Genomic DNA, 18,975 nt, shown 5'->3' with positions numbered 1-18,975 from the left:
AGGCACTTCAGATCAATCAAGTACCACACAAACAGACCTTCTTCTTACCACCACTAGTAACAAGAGTTCCACCACAGCTCCACCATCCCTCTCATCACACACCAGTATAGAGGTCAGCGGGTGCTTAGCAGGACATTTTCACCTCCTCACTCACCTTGTAGTTCTGCTACACCCTCTGACAGCACAGCTGTTCTTAACATCACTACCGACCAGGTGAGGAGAGAGTTGGAGAGACTTCACCCTCAGAAAGCCCCAGGACCAGACAGCCTAATCCCCCGGGTCCAACTCTTCACTATGCGCCCACATCACCAGAGTATTCCCAGTGCCTAAGAAAGGACATCCTGAGCACTACGAGGCCATATTTCTGACCTCCAACATAATGAAGATCATGGAGAGGCTAGTGCTGGTGCACCTGAGAACACAGGTGTGTGCGGTGCAGGACCCTCAGCGGTTTGCATACCAACCCCGTATGGGGGTGGACAACCCTGTTATATATCTGCTGCAGAGGGCTTACTCCTCCCTGGACGGACCAAACACTACCGTCTGCATCATGTGCTTCGATTTCTCGTCTGCTTTCAACACCATCCAGCCCAGACTGCTAAGGCAGAAGTTGGGCGGCATGAAGTTGGGCGGCATGAAGGTGGACGTCCCCCTCATCAGTTGGATCATCAACTACCTGACAGGCAGACAGCAGTATGTGAGGCTGCAGAGCTGTGTGTCTGACCGTCTGATCAGCAACATCAGAGCTCCCCGGGGAACACTGCTTTAAGTACTGTTCCGAGTCGTGTCATCCACAAAAATATTCAGATGACATGGCCATGGGGTTTGCTGAGGGCTGGGCGGGAAGAGTACAGAAGGTATAGAGCACTGGTGGATGACTTTGTGATGTGCTGTAGGGAGAATTATATGCAGCTGAATGTGGAGAAGACAAAGGAGATCAATTTCAGCCGTAAGAAGCCCACGCCCCTGTTAGTCTTCATCGTTTGTAGAGATGTGGAGCAGGGAACATCCTATAAATACCTCAGTATAATCGTGGACTGCAAGCTTGAGTAATCCACAGAGGCACTCCACAGAACGGGCCTTAGCCGGATGTATTTTCTCAGAAGGCTGAGGTCCTTTAAGGTCTGTAGCGAACTGCTCCATATTTTCTACCAGTAGAAATACTCGTAGAATACTCTACACGCACACTTTGTATGCCCGACGTGCACAGATTTAACGACCGCATGCCCTACATAGCGCCACATAGTACACATCACACGCATGTGGTGCTTTTGTCCAATTCTGCAGCCGTCTTAAAACTGAACCACCAGAAGCACAGAACTGCCCGTACTTGGTTGCCCCGAAAACCCTGTCCCTGTGAACCTCTTCTCTCACCTGACTGACAGCTAGCTACCTGTTCCATCATCGAACTAGAGGAATCGGAGCGGGGTAAGTTGGTTTATCATAAATATATCATCAATGTAATGACTGCAGTCGTGTATATGTGGTGAAATAGAATAGTCTACAACATTTTTACTTGTTTTACAACAGCAGCCGCAGAATTGGACATCTACGCGTGGAAAAGCAACACACGTGCGTGATGTGTATGTGGCACTATGCAGAGCTCACGGTCATATGCAGAATATGTTATGCAAAATTTGGAGCGGCCAGACCGGAGCAGGAGGGTATAGAAAAGAAGAGAAAATAAAACAGAGGTGTAAAGTATTCTACTCGAGTGTGAATTGAAACAATTGGCTGATTTTTTTTTTTTTTTTGCGGCTCTCTAATTTTGTCACATTTCAGACACCATACACCATCTTCTTTACTGCCATGTGTTGAGGAGCTGGAGTCAAGGTTTAGGACAAACATAAGATGAAAAAAACGCATCAAAAAGGCTGAGTCGGTTGTGGGCATCAGGCTGGCTACATTGGAGGAGGTGACAGAATGCTGTGTAAGATCAGAGTTATCATGAACAATACCTCTCACACCCTCTACCCCCTTCCCCTTGAACACTCTGAAGAGCAGCAACAGCAACAGACTTCTGTGGCCCGGATATCTAAAAGAGCGCTACTGCAAGTCCTTTCTGCCAGAGGCTATCAGACTGCATAATACTGCATAATTCAGATGTAGCCTCAAGTTTCTTTCATTGTTTTTACCTTTTCTTTTGTTCAAGAAAAATATTTATATGTATGTTTTACATATGTGTATGTTTTTTTTGCTAAGACAAATGAATTTCCTCTTCTAGAAGATTAATAAAGTTTATCTATCTATCTATCTATCTATCTATGTTTCATGAGATTAAGGTTGAGGGCTGAGCTTGTGACTTGCAAGTCTCTACTAGGGGGCAGTGTTTTCTTAAGTGTAAGCAGTCACAATTCTTGTTGCCTATTTAGTTTCCCATGTAGTAGCAGTAGCAGTGAACAGTGGACTGAAGCGACATCGAGATTTTTTTTATAAATATCAAGGCATAAGGCATAATGTCGCACCACATTTCACTTTTACTAACGGTAACATGATTGAAATGTTTCAAATAGTAATTAATTAGCTTCTGCTCTAAAGAAAACAACAAACATGCGACTATTACCGGTAGTTGACGATGGACAAAATCTAAGCCTAACAGCCCTAACTGGAATACCGCTTGAAGTCAGTGCTCCTACTCAATTAAAAGCTTAATTTATTATCTCATTGATTTTCTCTTGCTTATCATGGTCACAGTCACACGTTTGGTTTGGTTCAAACAGCAAGTTTAAGGCTAGATAATCTTTAATGGGCTACAAGAACAATGTTATCTGACGTTAACTGCACCTCCTGCCTCAGTCTCAGACTGAAAGAAGCCTCTACGTGAGGCTGTCGAGGCTTCTTTCAGTCACTTATTATGTGAGCACATGCACACTCACAAGGAGTGGTGGAAAAAAAGTGTGTGTATATATATATATATATATATATATATATATATATACACATATATATATATATACACACACACACACACACACACACACACATATATACATACACATAAATATACATATACATAAATGTGACTGATGCTCGTCCAAATGCTTGACCATCCTCCTCTCGTACCTCTGTGAGCTAGCTCATCAGTAACACTGACAGAAGCATTAGTCAAGCCTAAGTGGCTTGTCAATGTGTCCTGCAGGACAGAAAACAGGTGACTCGCTATGCAACATCCCTCTTTCCTTCTTCTCACTCTCTATAGACCATGACCTTGGGGTGACTTGTGGGCAGGTTAATGGTGCATCTGTCTCAGGGCATACAATGCAAATCCCCAGATGGTTGTATCTGATCGGTGGACAGGAAATTGGCACAGGAGGTGGGTGGGGTAACCTACCGGAACACCTGACGATTAATCAAAGGCAGCAGCTTGAGTGCTGCATGAAACAGATTGCTGAAAAATGGATGGGGTAAAGAAAGAGAGGACACCAAGAGAGAAAGAGGCCAGATAGATCATTTTAAGCTAAAGAGAGAATCTGTTTATATACAGTACATCCGTGCACATTCGTGATTCAGCACTCATGGCGGATTTGTGGATTTTTGGTAAAAAATAATATTTTTTCGCAGAAAACATCTCATTCACCATAAGTCGATAATGATTTATAAACACATGATAATACAAGTAAAAAGTACCACTGTTAAGACAGCCCACAGTTGTACATGTTTATTTCTTACACAAACTATCGTGGATTCCATATTACTATAGGTGAAATTTCAATTTGTAAGATTATTTTTATGACACCCTTATTTTGTTTATACAATTAAGACAGTATATGTTGAACAATGCTCTTATTTTGAAGGCCGGAAGTGTGTTGTGTGTGTTGAGAATGTGTATTGACGGTTAAGACAGTTTGTGTGCAAGAATAAACGTGCCTCCCGTCCTTACTTCACTCAAAACTTGCACGATGTCAGGTTACATTAACAACAGTAAAACACAACTCGGTGTAAACACACTCATACAGCCAGAGTCGCACACACACAGCACTATCACGCTCTGCTAAACTAAGCTAACCGAGCTAGCTTCAGTCACGCGCCGCAAGAGAGGACTTTCAAAGTTTTTGTGCCAACTTTTGCAGGTGCAGACAGAGAGGCTCAGCTGCATTAGAGCCAATATAACCCAGTTTTAAATTGAGTTTTAAACCCAGTTTTATCGGCCGTCGGATAAAAAAAAAAGGATGATGCAGATATGTGTCATAATGCCAAATGCCGGCCGATAATCAGTCAGTCACCGACAGAAGGGCTTACTCCGTTCATGACGTTGTTCTGTGGAACAAACATGCCAAGGTGCTGAAACCAATGCACAGAGTGAACTCTCTTCCTACCTGTTTGGAGGCGGGAGACGAAGAAAACATACGTGCATTCACATGGCAATATATTAAGGCCCGCAAAATTAGCAAGTTCATTTCCATTTATTTCATGATGTGCCCGCAAGACTTTTGTTTTTTGTGAATGGGAAACCTTGTCATGTTTTAATCTTGCGAGATCTTGTGACACCACTATTAGTTTGCAGAGTTTGCAGAATAAACATGGGGTGAAACGTATATTTATTTGAGGCCATTCATTGCCACAATGCAAAGTTTTTATCAGAATGTGCACTGCTGAATACAGAAACCGCTGCTCGCCAGTGTGGTCAGAGAGAATAAGCGGTGACACAGATTTTCTGAGGAGAGTACAAAAGGGACGTTTGACTTCAGTCTATAATTTGTGTACTCTGGGAATTAAAGGCAACACTTCAGATTCTTCTTTGACCAGATTACTGTACATAGTATGGTGCTTTGTGGCCTTTTCCCACAAGTCCCTTGTGTTTACACACACATAAAGCATACAGCAGCATGGCGGCACAAACCTCTCTAACCCCTACACACACAAACTGCCAGTTGTTTTAGGATTTTCAGCATCTGTAAGGGTAAACAAACAGACTTATTTAGATGCATTTACATGCATTATTTCAGGGTTAACTGCACTTATTGTCATATTATTACTGTGCTGTATTGCTACGGGGTGGCATGGCTCAGGTGGAGAGTGGTCGTTTCTTAAACTCAAGCCCCAGTGACCATGTTGAAGTATCCGTGGGCAACATACGGAACTCTCAGTTGCTCCTGATGCTGTGCCATCAGTAGGTGAATGAGGTGAGAAAGTAGAAAAGCGCTATAAAAGTGAAAGCCCCATTTCACCATTTATATATCTAATCTGTAACTCTCGAGGCAATCCTTCCAGTTCAGACAGGTCAAAACTAAACCACTGTTCAACTTGAAAGATTGCCTTTATTCATGTCATGTCACATGCCAGGCAGGTCTTTGCAGACGAGCTGGGTAACAGTCTGTGTGTCACAACATAACACTCTTCTGCTACACTGAGTGGTTGTTTTCCACCTCCTTAAACATGATGAAATAGCAAATATTCTGAGGTGAATGCTTGTGAATCCAGAACAGCAGCTGTAGCAGCTGTTGTGCAATGGGTCAAGGAACACGCTGGCGCCCATGTTCATGCATCTGAGTTATAGGTGGCGCGGCATAATGACACAACTCTGCATGGGCAGTCTTTCAATGTTGTAGATCCGTCAAGTACAACCAAATTTACAGTATAAGCAACAATATGTGCCATGATTTCACCTTTGTCTCGTCCAGATTTGGGAGTAACAGCGTAAAAAATGACGTTGCTGATTAAACTTACGAATGCCGTTTTGTTTTCCAGTGTCTTCCAGTGTTTTCCAGAATCTGCAGGGCACTTGCTGTTGTATAGAACAATCCAAAGTTTTAAAGGAAATTAAGTTGGCAGAGAATGGACAAGAAATATCGCCGCCAATGTAACATCTAACCTTAGCTACTTTGGCAATCTTGTGCTGGATATCAATCAAAACATTCCTGCTGAGCTCTAGAACAATCGTCCCAAAGTGTGTTCAATAAGATTGAGAAGACTCCAGTAAAAACGACAACATATGAGGCTTTTTCATTAGCAACTGTATTTATGCTTTTTTGGGGGGTACCAGTGATGGCAAAGAGAATATTTTGACAACCATAAAGTCGGAAGTGGAATTCATCTCAATGTAGCAGTAGAGTTGTGATATAGAGCAGTGCTTCTTGACCATGTAGCCACATACATTATCAATTAAAGACGTGAGAGATAGGTCTGTTATCCATGAGATGCTTGGTTTAAAAAGTACCCTAAGCAGAAGCCTGTAGTCAAGGTTACGGAGAAATATTCATATCTCTCTAAGCAGAGAGGACAGAATTTTCAATGCTATTTTTACCAAAGGTCTTAAACAAGTTGAAAAAAACAATGGTTTCTGAAACTAGAGACTGCACTTAACAGTGATAAATGGGTCATTGTGGTAATCACTGGGACTGCACACAGCAGCTCCGAGAAGACGATACAAAAAAAAGAGTGAGTTTTTTTTAATGAAGATGAAATAAGTAGCAAACTCTTAATGATAAAGTTTGGTTGAAAATGTATAGCTTGTTTTTTTGTGCTGTTTTTTTCTTTCATTGTCTACATGTTGAGTAGGTCGCCCAGGCGGAACAATACGCAGCAGATTCAAGGATGGAGGAAAATCATCTGAATCCTTGTAAAAATTACTTTACTTCCTCTATTATGCTACTTCACTAAAGCTAAACATTTCAACTCCGTTTCGACATCAAATACAAGGACGGCAGGCTGGATGATTCCCAAAGATGATAAGTCATTCACTTTTAATCTCACTTGAGAGAAAGTGCTTCTTCTATTTCTTCCACCACTTATCCAGCCATGTGCTTCCCGATTCGATCTTGCTCTTTTGTTCAGAGACTGACTGCGGTGATGTACTGAGAATTTAATTACAAGTCTCAACGATTGTTAATCATTAAGAACCCACAATCAATTAATGGGTGAGCCGCCTCTCATCCCAGCAATACTACTGTGGCCTCAGGTGCTACTTCATACCCGGGAGGCACTTCTGTGCCAAATGGATTTCATTAGCATGCAACAGGACAGCACTAACGATCGCTAATGGTCTTGCATACTCATTATCATGGTGAACACGCCTCAATGTTGGATGGATTTGAGAATCTACTCTCCGCCTTTCCTTCGTGCCTAAAAGCATATTTCTCATTTGCGTCAACTGTAAAATGTCCTCTGTTAAAGTGTTTCATATTTCTCCGGTCAGTAAAACACTGCATTTGATCATGTTTTTCAGAAATGTCTGTCAATGTCAATGTCTGAATAGTGGTCACTTCAGAATGGATTTTAATGAGTTTTCTGCAAAAGTTGGTGTTAAAGGAATGATAAGTTAGAAAAAAAGAGATTGCTCGGTATTTTTTCCCATCAGCAGTGTAGTGCATCAACAGTGACTTTTCCACCACTTCATCCTGTGAGCCAAGTTCTGGTCGGTGTTGAGGAAAGTAGTTCCAGCTAGTTGGTGGAGTCACTTATATAAAGCGTTTAGCTTCTCAAAACAAGATGCGTTCAAAAGAGTAATACATTTGCATCAGAAAACAATTTTCCATGAAAAAGTCAGACCTCTCAATCAATCGGTGTTATTTTCTCCCTGTTGGTATGACTGCGCAGTGATACGAACGGAGTGAAAATAACGCAGATAGACTGTGAGGTCTGACTTTTTCATGGAAAACTGTTTTGTGATGCAAAGGTCTTACTCTTCTGAACCCATATTGTTTTGAGAAGCAGAACGCTTTACTCGAGTGACCACACCAACTATCCTCGACACCAAAAACCGACCGGAACTCGGCTCACGGGACGAAGTGGGGGGAAAGTCGTTGATGCACTACACTCCTGATGGGGATGTCATACAACCTCATGTCAAATGTTTGAAGTATCCCTTTAGGGAAATGAACTATGAGGGAGCTTTGCATTCATTTAAAAAGGTGTATATTAAAATGTCACCGCTTTCGTCTGGTACTGGCAGCAGTATCCTGAAATTGGAGGTATTGGTACAGCAGAACCCGTTCAAATTGACACCCATGTCGATGGAAAATAACCATTGTTTGCACATTTACTTGTGACTTTGGCCAGAGACGTAAAGGTAATGGACAATGATGAAGGATTTTTTCACCTATGGTAATTTTTCCACAGTTTTCTGCCATTTAAAAGACCCAACTACCAATGCGTTGCGCCATTGACCTTGTAGACTGAAGCATGGATACTGTCGCTATTGTCACCCGCAGTACCTGAGAGCCAAAATACTGGAAACGGGAAGACGACTGGAAAAAAACTGCAAAACAGGTGAGTTTCCCATGGAAAATGGTTGATAGGTATGGGTTGTCAACATAAACAGGGTCTACTGAAACGGGTTCCACGGCATAAGAGAAAAAATACAACTTTTACATACCTGAAGATTATGTATTTGGAAGGTGCCATTCTCCATCAGGCTGATTCGACCATCGCTTATTAGAATCCTTTGGCCGTCCTTCTCCCATTGGATGCTGGGAGTTGGGTTGCCCATGATGTGGCAATGTAACTGTGCTGTGGAACCTGGTGCAAAAGTATGATTTGCTGGTCCTTGGCGAATGATTGGAGGGACGTGATCTGAAGGTGCTGTGGGAACAGAAACAGTTAAATGACAATAGAGTTGGTCTAGTACTTAAATACAGTCGTCCCTCGCCACTTTGAATTTCACAGTTTCACGTATCTTCAGTAAATCATGCTGTTTCATGGTTGAATATGGCCTATTATTAAGTTAATAAATGCATATTTAAGCATGTGTTACATCTTTTTTAAACCATTTTCAAGTATAAAAATGTCTAAGTTAACTAAAATACAAATATAAGGCATTCAAAAGATGCATTCAAAGACGCTGATGAAATATAGTATTCTCTACACTGGTCATTAGTGTCAGTAGTGTTACTGTAATGATGGTGAAGCAAAAAAGTATCGGATTTGATCGGCGGAAAAATAGGCTTTTACTGCAGGTTTGAATTATGTCACTACAGGCACAATAATCCCTGATAAAAATCCAACAAAAAACACGGGCTAATTTTGCAGCCATAACCCACACAAAACTGAAACGCAACTCTGAATCCCAGATGTCACTTCCTGTCCGCCTCCCTTTCAGGTCCCATAAAGAACACGTTTATAGTAACACACACGAGCACAAGTCTTATTTATGTCTGAAATGGCTTATTACTCTTATTTTGTCTACTATATTGGGTAATACGAGTGTAACAGTGACTATAGGGGTGTTATTTCATGTCCAGAGGGCTCTAATAATGTTAAAAAAACGTATTTAGAAGGCCATACACAGGTTTTCTATGCTCTAACAACAAAAGTATTAAAAGTATTACAGTCACCTTAAACTGCCTGCAAATGACTGATCTATGTAAAATTGGGTCAATTTCTAGACAACTACAAGACTATTGGTTGCTCTGAAACTATGCTGATCGGCCATTCCAGCCTCCGTTAAACTAAACAGCTGGCTTTTAATAGAACTGATTGATATTTAGCCAGTGACTGCTGAATAATAAAGTTAACACTCTGTCTCTTGTATCTGTATCTGTATTCTATTAACTGAAAACCTGAATGGAAAGCAGGCTTGAGGGCACCTCATGTGGTCGTGGGGGGCTACCTGGTGCCCGCGGGCACCACGTTGGTGACCCCTGGGTTAAACCAATCTGTATGTTTGTTTGCGTTATACATGGAGTCTATCAGTCAGTAGGTTTATTTAGACATAGTTATTTTATTTCAGATAAATGATCAATATGCCTGGATATATGATGCACACGTTCAAACTGTGCCATCAGAAGATCTAATCTTGCTAGCAAACTGGAACCAAGTGAAAGAGTCAAAGGTCCACCCAGGAGTGGTTCAGGATGATCCCTGTGTGTTCCCAGAATGGCAGGGATGTGGGGAAGGAAGCATATGTTGCACTTATTTGCATAGGGCTTTCACCACTTGTCCCCTTTGATTACATCAGATAAGACCTCCTGCTGTCTGCTCATTTGGGGGAGGGGTATTTCAATTTGAGACAGATTTGAAGGAGAAACGGGGAGCAAAGGGGATTAAGCATTGTGCATGCGGCCCGTTGGGAGATGTCTTTAGTGCGTCAGCTCAAATTTTAACGAATGAAAAAAAATCCAAATGAATTATGGGAGTAGTTTGTTGTATTTCAATGTCCATACAGACAATAAGACAGCAAATACAATCAAGCAATAAATATGCTAAGACGCACAGACAGTGAATTAAGTTAAAAACTATAAAATATACAAAATAAAATCAGCGTGCTTGTTCAGTCTTTGCTGCATGCCAGTGAAAAAAGGTTATCAGCAGGATTTTAAAGTGCTTGAGTGTTTGTGCATCTCTGATGTGTATTTTTGACACGCGGCACACGTCAACTTTGACACACACATATTTCAGATCCACATTTGCAATAAAAGCCTTTGCTCACTCGCGATGCAAGCCAGGTTTAAGCCCTAAATATGCCTCACACACTTACAGTATTAAACGCATTTGAATGATAAAACGTATAAGTATTCACCACTAACACGGCGGTTTGTCTTCTGTTTGGTGGATTTGTGATGCCGTGACAGCGCATATAAGTTTTACTGTCTCAGTGCACAACTATGGTGCGTTCAAAGGCCACCAAACAAAGCAAAATATGAAAGCTTGACGAAAAAACATTATCAGTGAAGCATAAAGACCTGAACATGTAAAACTGTGAGTTGTTTTTTTTAACAGTGATACATGTATGCTGTATATTTGACCTGAATTGTCACGTATTTATAAATTATTACTGACTTAGGGTGAATTAGATGTGTCAATCAAATTGCCCATAGGTATGAATGTGAGCGTTGTTTGTCGTTGTTTGTCTATATGTACCCTGCGACGAGTCCAGGGTGTACCCTGCCTCTCCCTGCCTGAGCATACCCCCGCCACCCCAGTGAGGACAAGCGGCATAGAAGACGGATGGATGCAAGTCAAGTTCATGTTATTAACCAATTCACAACAAATAGTTACCAAGTGGCAGGTCCAGGACCAGGCGAGGAAAAACTTAAAAAGCAAGAAACTTAAAGAAGTATACAAGTGTATGTGTGTGTGTGTGTGTGCGATGACACTCACTGCTTTCCACCTCCAGAAGGGCTTTGGTAAGTATGCTTCCCGCCACACTGATGGCCTGACAGATGTAATAGCCCGAGTCCTCACTGCGAACATCCGTGATGGTGAGCTCACCGCTAAGCGACACAGAAAAGCGTCCTGGTTGTGACTGCTCTTGGATGGGGAATAATAACATCTGGAGGAAAAAAAGAAGCAGGTTAAACAAATTCATTTAAAAAATGAAGCTTTTGTTGCTTGCTAGCTGCTTGCATGACTGGAGTTTAACAAGCGAGAAACAAGAGAACGAGCAGATCTACGTTCGCCTGTCTCCGTACGTCCCAAGAAAAGCAGAGGATGGACAGCAGACAGATAAGAGGAGGCAGGGGGAGCAGATATCAATACAGGCTAATGACAAGACGAACCAAAACAGATCATGACACCTGCAAACTTCAGCAATAAGCTACCATGTTTTATGTTTTGCTTCACATACATTACACAGTCCAGCAGCTGTTGCTTTAAGCCAGTAAACTAAAGGATTTTTATGTTTGGCCAAGAGACCTTCTTCCATCCTTGTAAACCAAAGTCTATCGTGTACAATGGTGACAATAAGTTGAGCCTTTTACAAACATACTGCATGACCAGTCCATACGTTTGATGGTAGGTTTATTGTAACCAAGAGAGGCTGAATGTAAAAAAAACATTAAATAAAGGCTATCAAGTAAAAAGTACTTGATTACAGGAAATAAGGAAATGACATCTGCAAAGTGATGACAGACTTAAAGTTGGTATTTTCTGCGGATGATACTTCCGCCTTTTATCCTGGGGAAAGCACACAAGAGCTAATTAAAAAAGTCACAGAATACTTTGAAGAAATACTTTAGTTTTGTTATTTTTAATAAAAAGGAACGGGATCGGATCGCAAGGCTACAAAAAAAATCGGATCGGGTCGGAAGCCAAAAAATGTGGATGGGGACATCCCTAGTTGTCATTGCTGTCTACTGTGGCTAATCAATCTAACTCAAGTCACTACACCATGAATATTTTCTTAGTAAAAAAAACAGCAAAATGCCAAAAAATGCAATCAAGCGACTCAAGTAGGTCACAAAGTAAATAATAATCTTAAAAAAAACCCTCATAATGTTACATTATTATTTCATAGAGGTCAATGTGCCAGTCAACCTTTTCCCACAAACATCAGTTTCCGGTCATGTGATTGTTGTTAGCAACCACTCCTGTCTCCTTCTCAATCTCATCTCCACATTTGGTGACCCTCGACGTGAGTAACATGTCGACCGACAACAGCGCGGCCGTACCGGCGCCGCTCAATGCTAACCAGGCTAACCGGGCAGCTAAAAATGCCGGTGCTATCTATGCCCGACTTTTGGCAACACAGCTCACACCAGTGGGTTCTGGACCTCCACCTTCTCTCATAGTGCAGGAACGGTATGACGGGCAATTTTAGTGGTTGTGAAACCGTGACTTTTTCATATCGTGGTATACCTTGCACTGCGAGCACTGCTCAATCCATTACATGAAAATGTGTTGCTAATGCTTTTTCTTGGCGACTCCCTTGACGTGATTAACAAGCTCCTCCCTTGTAATTCTGGGCTCGTGCCTCACCTTTCACACAGTCATCCTTACCCCACCAGGTGAAGTCTTGCACGGAGCTCCAGAGCGATACATTAACCATCTGATTTTGCCGTTAATGTTAGGAATCCGGTGCATTCGTGACGTGAGTGTGATTGGCGAATAAAGAGGTAGAAGAAGTGTGGTCGTTGCTGAAGTTGAGAGCTACAAACCAAGCCTGCGAATACAGCGATGGAATTGAATTGACTTTAACACCCTCGCCTTGTAGAAAACTAGATACTAACTATTCCTTGTTTTGGTAATAACCAGCCACCATTCGCAAAATGATTTACAACATGATTCCTGGTCTATTCTGTCTCTCACTCCTACGGGATCGTTTCGATTTGATCCCTCTCCCCCCCTTCCCTTGCGCGCCCTCTCCTACACAAATTCCAGACAATTTCTCTCTTCCTCACTTTCATCTCTACCTGGAAACCACACTACAGACACCCACGCTCTCTCATCAGGCATTCCAACATGCTGCACAGCTTATCACACACTTGTGCAACACACACACACACACACACACACACACACATTTGTAGACATGCTCACAGAGTGACATCCATGCAGCATAAAAGCTTGACAGTTGATGATGGGGAGGGCAGCATGTTTACATGCACTCAAAAAACACATTTTCCCATGAATTTGGTTGAAGCCATCTTTTTAAACACGTTAGATGATGTTCCAATTGATAAAGGCTCGATTAACACGCTAAATGGACCTTCTACCTTTCGCTAAGTCTAGCCCAGCATTTGCAACTATTTCAACAAGCGCAGTATGGCAACGAAAAATAAATGCTAACAATGCTAGAAGCGATCATGCTAAGAGCGACAGTATCATGCTAGCAGCCGTTGTGGGTACCTTGTCTTTGCATGGGAACGTCTCTTGATTCAATGGACAAGTGCTAAATATCAACGTGATAAGCAGAATGCTAATATGCTAAGAGTTTGTATGTGAACAGACAGGAAAAATAGATTCAATGTACATGAATTGCAAAGGCGTCTCTACATCATACATGCTATTATGTGAAAATAGTCGACAAGCTCAGTAACAGTTGTTATGCTATCACCTGGCAAAATAAGTACTATAAAACAAAACTTGATAACTGCTATTTTAACTTTGATAATATCCTAACAAAATGGAAATGAAGTGCTAATAAAACCAGTTGATAATATCCGAACAAAATGGAAATGAAGTGCGAATAAAACCAGTATGCTATACTAGCATTATGTGTGCATCCATTGTCCTAATATGGGAACATCTCTTACTTAAAAAGGCAGGTGCTAAAATGCTAAACCTCTAGTTCACTTTCAGCATGCTAACAGTTGTCATGCTAACAGATAAACATGTACAGAGGGCGAAAAAACAGGAGCTTTAGGGAGCATTTTACATCCTGTCATGTGGGCAGATGCTATTCCACATTAGAGCAGGTGAAATGCAAATATGCTAACAACTGTTATGCTAACACCTAGTGAGATAGGTATTACTGTATATAGAAAAAGTGCTAACTGCTAACTATTTAAATCATGGCAGTATAACATCAAAACGGGAATGCTAACAATGCTAACAGTTAGCATGTCAACTGGTGTAACTTGGGGCATAAAAGTAAAAAGAAGCATTGAATGGAAGAATCGAACATCAAAGAAGTGTGTTGCTGCCTGACTGCCCTAAAATGGCCTGCAAGCGCATCCCATCTTTCGACAGCTTCCCATTCATTTTCAGTGACAATTGTAAGCAAGGTTTTATGAGCATTTTGTCGCCATGGTTACACGGAGTGTTACAAAATTCATATGCTGCCTTAGGCGCCATCGAGACACATCTAACGATGTAACATATGTGGGTGTTCTTTCCATGCTGCGATCTAAATTCTTCTCCTTTGCAGCATGAGAGGCACAAAGCTGCTGCTTCTGTCACTTCGAAGGACGCTGATTATTTCAACTGCACCAGCATGTTTGGCAGGATGCGTTTGTATTCTGGACGTGCCAAAGCACTAACAAGGTCGTATAAACCCGGACCTGCAAGAATTCCCACACACAAACACATTTCCCTACCTGGCTTCCTTCTTTTTGCCAAAAGACAGCAGGTGGAGGGTTTCCTTTCGTGCCACAGAGGAAGGTTACAGTGCGACCTGGTGCTGTGATCTGGTCCCGTGGTCGCACAACAATCTGAGGAGGCACTGTAAAAAAAGGATTTAAAACATTTGTGACTGTCAGGCGACGGCGCAGCAGGTCTTTAGCTCCCTCAAAACAAAAATATCTCCATTACTGCATACGCCGGCTTCGATTTACAATTCTTACAACCAAAAAAACAAACGCACTTTAAGAAAAAGGCTCTTTAGAAATTCAAAAAAAGGCCCTATGGTACCAAAAACTGCCCCGCGGGCTAGGCGGGAAGATGTAAAACAGATCATCCTTGTTTGCTGAAAATAGATTTTTTTAATGTGAGTAGAAAATGTCATGTCCCCATCTTTGTCTCTTTGTTTAACCACTAATTCAAAGAGGGACTGGAAGACGGCCGAGAGATCAGGTGGGAAGATGAGAAATCAATTAGGATTGGTGCAGGCATTACCATGCATTCAAACCCCCCTGTGTGGTGGTAAGCCTGTCACTTGCTACAGAATCAATAGAAATCAAAAGACGCACACACACACACACACACACACACACACACACACACACACACGCACAAACACACTTTGTGGCCTTAACAGCAGAGAGAAAGTGAGACAGCCTATCCTCAATTTGCAGCCCCCATTGCCTTGTTTCCCCCTCGACGATGTGATTGGCCTGGTAATCGGGATCAAGAAGAAAGGTGACCTACAAACCTGACGTTTAGGGTTTTTTTTTTTTTTTTTTTTGCCCAGAACATCTTGTAATTGACTCACAAATCACCACAAATCAAGATGAACCAATTTAGACGACGGGGGATCTCTGCACAATCACGATTCAACATTCAGCGGCCCTGCTAATTTGCGGATTTTCTGGTTGAAAAACAAATGTTTTAATTTTCTTTTTTTTCCTTTTGCACCCCTGCTACCGCAAGGACAGGCGTCCTCTGCATGCTGATGCAAGATCTGAAACACCCAAGTAATGCTGCGTAATACTTGGTGCCTATGTAATGCAATTGTTGTGCAGAAACAGAAGCGTCTAACAGATCAGTGCATAACAGGCCATTCGATAAATTTAGCACCAACTTAACACTCGCTGAACATTCTCCCTCGTCTGACAAAACATAACTTTGACCCAAATAGAGTGACAGTTCGAAATATTCTGTTTATGGTTCTCTCCGCAGCCCTGTTGGGATTAAAACGATGTTAGATTTGGGGAGGCAAACCAGCACATTGCCTGCAGCTGTGATAAATAATTAGCAATAATGGGTGCATGTGGCCCGACACTCGGCTTTAAATTTTGGAAGAAAGGAGACATCAGCATCCTTACACAGAACGAAAATAGGGAAAATAAATTAAATGGGTTTCTGGGGAAAAAAACTGCGCACAATGCCAGTGACGTTCGGTAATGTTTTGCATTCCGCTCATTTTAGTTTTGCAGGGGAACCCGTTTAAGTCGACATCCTTTGGATTGGCTAACATCGATATAAGCGTTTGTGAGCACTATCCGAGAGCAGCCACTGCTTGCACATTTTACTCGTGACTTTTCGAGAATGGGTGATGATAAAGGATTTTTTCTTTAACCTGCAAAATGAAAATTTTGCATTTTGCTAGTTTCCTGTTGCCTCTCCCACTCTGGTCTGCTTGCAAAAACATGCAAATACAATAATGATGAATGTTACAGTATCTCTTCTTTTGTGCATTTGTTATGATTGCATGCTTGTGCCCGTGTGAACAAAACTGTAAATGCGCAAACACTTAAGCTCACACCATCTGAGACGTCAGCAGTCCAGGAGTGTTGCTGGTGGAGTAGCTATGACACACAGTTTTTAGTATTTTAGTGTTCCTGTTAATGTTAGCCGCTAGCGCTTTATCTGTGAGATTACGTGAGAGTATTTCAGTGCCATGCCAACGGGAGATGATGCGATGGTGAGCCAGGGGTTGAGCGATCAGAAGGAGCAGCAAGCAAGGATTTTGCGGATTAAGAGATGAGTGAATTCCAGGCGGTGAATTCAGCTGTTGACTTTAGCAGCTGCTGCTAGCTGCTATCTAGGCAAACGGCTAGCCAGCACTTAAACCCATTTTTTTTTCTCCGTAGTTGTGCAATTGTATTACGCTGTACTCATTCCTTACCAGTCGTGTTCAAATTACTTTAAAAAAGTAATGAGTTATAGTTACTCGTTCCCAAAAAAGTAATTGAATTAGTAACGGAATTACACCTTCATCCATATAATTAGTTACCAGGCAATGTCATTTTTGCACTACTTTCCTTAAAAAAAAAAATTCAAATATGTAAAATAATCGGAATTTAGTTTTGAAATGGCGTATGCCGTTGAGTGACTTGCAGTTCTCTACCAAAACGTTTTCTTGCAGTGTTTCCTGAGAATGAGCAACCACAACTCCAGATGACTAGCTATTTAGCTTCCTGTGTAGTAGTAAACAATGGCGACCAAAGCTGATGTAGATATCCGTGCATAATAACGGTAGCGGTATGACATTTTAACGTTTAAAATAGTAATTAATTTGATTACTTGTGGGCCGCATGGTGGCCGTGTGGTTAGCATGTTGGCCACACAGTCGGGAGATCGGGAAGATCTCTGTGTGGAGTTTGCATGTCCTCACCGTGCCTGCGTGGCTTTTCTCCGGGTACTCCAGAACATGCATGTTAGGTTAATTGGAGACTCTAAATTGTCCATAGGTATGAATGTGAATGTGAATGTGCCCTGTGATTGACTGGCGTCCAACGCAGACAGGCATGAGTCATTAATAACTCGACAAAATACGGCAAACTTCACCCAGGTTAGAAGCTAACAGTTAACAGTAGCCACTCCAAGCGTTTCAAGTATTATTCCTTATTCCTTTACGGCTAAAACTCACTGAAGAACAAACCAAAACACCACTGAATCTTGTCTTAACTTTATCTGTTTTCTGTTTGTCTCACTCAGAAAGTTACATTGAAATGGTTTTGACCAGAAACAATGGCGTTCCCGCTATGATTGAGGCCCCTGGAGTGGACATGCTTCGTGCAATGAAAGCTCATCCATGTAGATGTAGTGAAAAAGCACTTCTTACTGTGGATGTCATTTTGGAGAAACATGGTCCACGGCTTAAGAGCTTAAGGCCCCAAAATACTATGACGCTCATGCCCATGATGAGTGTATGTAAACTTCTTGTTAACGCAACCGTACAAACACAAGCGCAGTACTTGAGCACTGATGTCATACATCTACCCCGATCCCCCAACCCACACCCTCAATGTGTCACTTGTCACTTGCAACAACATTCTGATGCTGTCACAGACGGGAAGGGAAGACTAATACCAGGACAAGAATTCCTCGGGGACGGTGACGTGACAGGCAGCTGTCACAGTCCCACACTGATACCGTCTTTGTACTTGAAAAGGGAACTGAAATTTGGGTGTTTCCGACAAATGTATGTGTTTACAAATACGTACCTCCTCGTGTTCGTGACATGCCAGAGCAAAGTTTGCTCTGCTGGGTTGCATAACTGTTCTTCAAGCCCATCATTTCCTCCCATTACTGGTTCATTCCATTTGCTGTCGTGTCTTTGTAAAAATGCAACCATATACTCAGGCGACTGTTTGTCCTTATTGCATGCTTCTTACAGGAATGCTTGCGCTCTTTTGAGAGTACAACAGAGAAGAGAAGGCACATTGAATTGCGAGGTATGTGTGGAAAGTTCACAACAGAAACGCACCACTTCATTTTAAGTGGTGTAATTTATGGCTGTGTGTCTTCAACATGTTATTGGTAATCTCAATTTCTACAGTGCTTTCCTACCTTCAGGGTCCTCAAAGTGCTTTAACACTGACTATGTTTACATGCACTAAAATACAGTGGGTTTCGTAAACCCTTGTTTTGGTAGGATTAGTTTTTTTTTGCCAAAAATATGTGTCGGTTTTCCTACACCGTCTCGGTTATCCGACGACCAGACAGTGTGCCTAAGAAACTAGTCCGTTTGCCCGCATATTGTCTAGATAGGCAGTTCATGTGATCAGTAGATGTACTCATAGCCTCAGTGTGGAATGGATATATAGATTGTTGCTTAGTCCTTTTGTACAGCTTATGGATGCTCTTCCAAAAGGGTAATGTGAGGCTTTATGTTATCTACCGCCATTATTGTTGTGCCTACTTATCACTGACTATTTTAATTCAATTTTGAATACAAAAATGATGTTTTGGTGTTAAACTACAACTGTTTAATAC

At 41.8% G+C, this 18,975-nt stretch overlaps 1 protein-coding gene across 3 annotated transcripts in view; it reads right to left on the bottom strand.

Annotated features, from left to right (window-relative positions):
- The window catches only part of robo3 (roundabout, axon guidance receptor, homolog 3 (Drosophila)), a 141,845-nt gene that overhangs the window by 24,672 nt on the left and 98,198 nt on the right, over positions 1–18,975 (bottom strand). For all 3 annotated transcript variants that reach the window (XM_054754926.1, XM_054754925.1, XM_054754927.1), the window contains exons 7-9: positions 14,694–14,818; positions 11,038–11,209; positions 8,315–8,520 (exon numbers count right to left, since the gene is read on the bottom strand). In XM_054754926.1, the coding sequence (XP_054610901.1) occupies positions 8,315–8,520; positions 11,038–11,209; positions 14,694–14,818 (503 nt within the window). The remainder of the gene's footprint in view (positions 1–8,314; positions 8,521–11,037; positions 11,210–14,693; positions 14,819–18,975) is intronic.

Source organism: Dunckerocampus dactyliophorus, chromosome 16, assembly GCF_027744805.1.
Source record: "Dunckerocampus dactyliophorus isolate RoL2022-P2 chromosome 16, RoL_Ddac_1.1, whole genome shotgun sequence".
Classification (NCBI taxonomy): Eukaryota; Metazoa; Chordata; class Actinopteri; order Syngnathiformes; family Syngnathidae; genus Dunckerocampus; species Dunckerocampus dactyliophorus.
The sequence above is the reverse complement of the archived record's forward strand: the minus strand, read 5'-3'. Positions and strand labels throughout refer to the sequence as shown.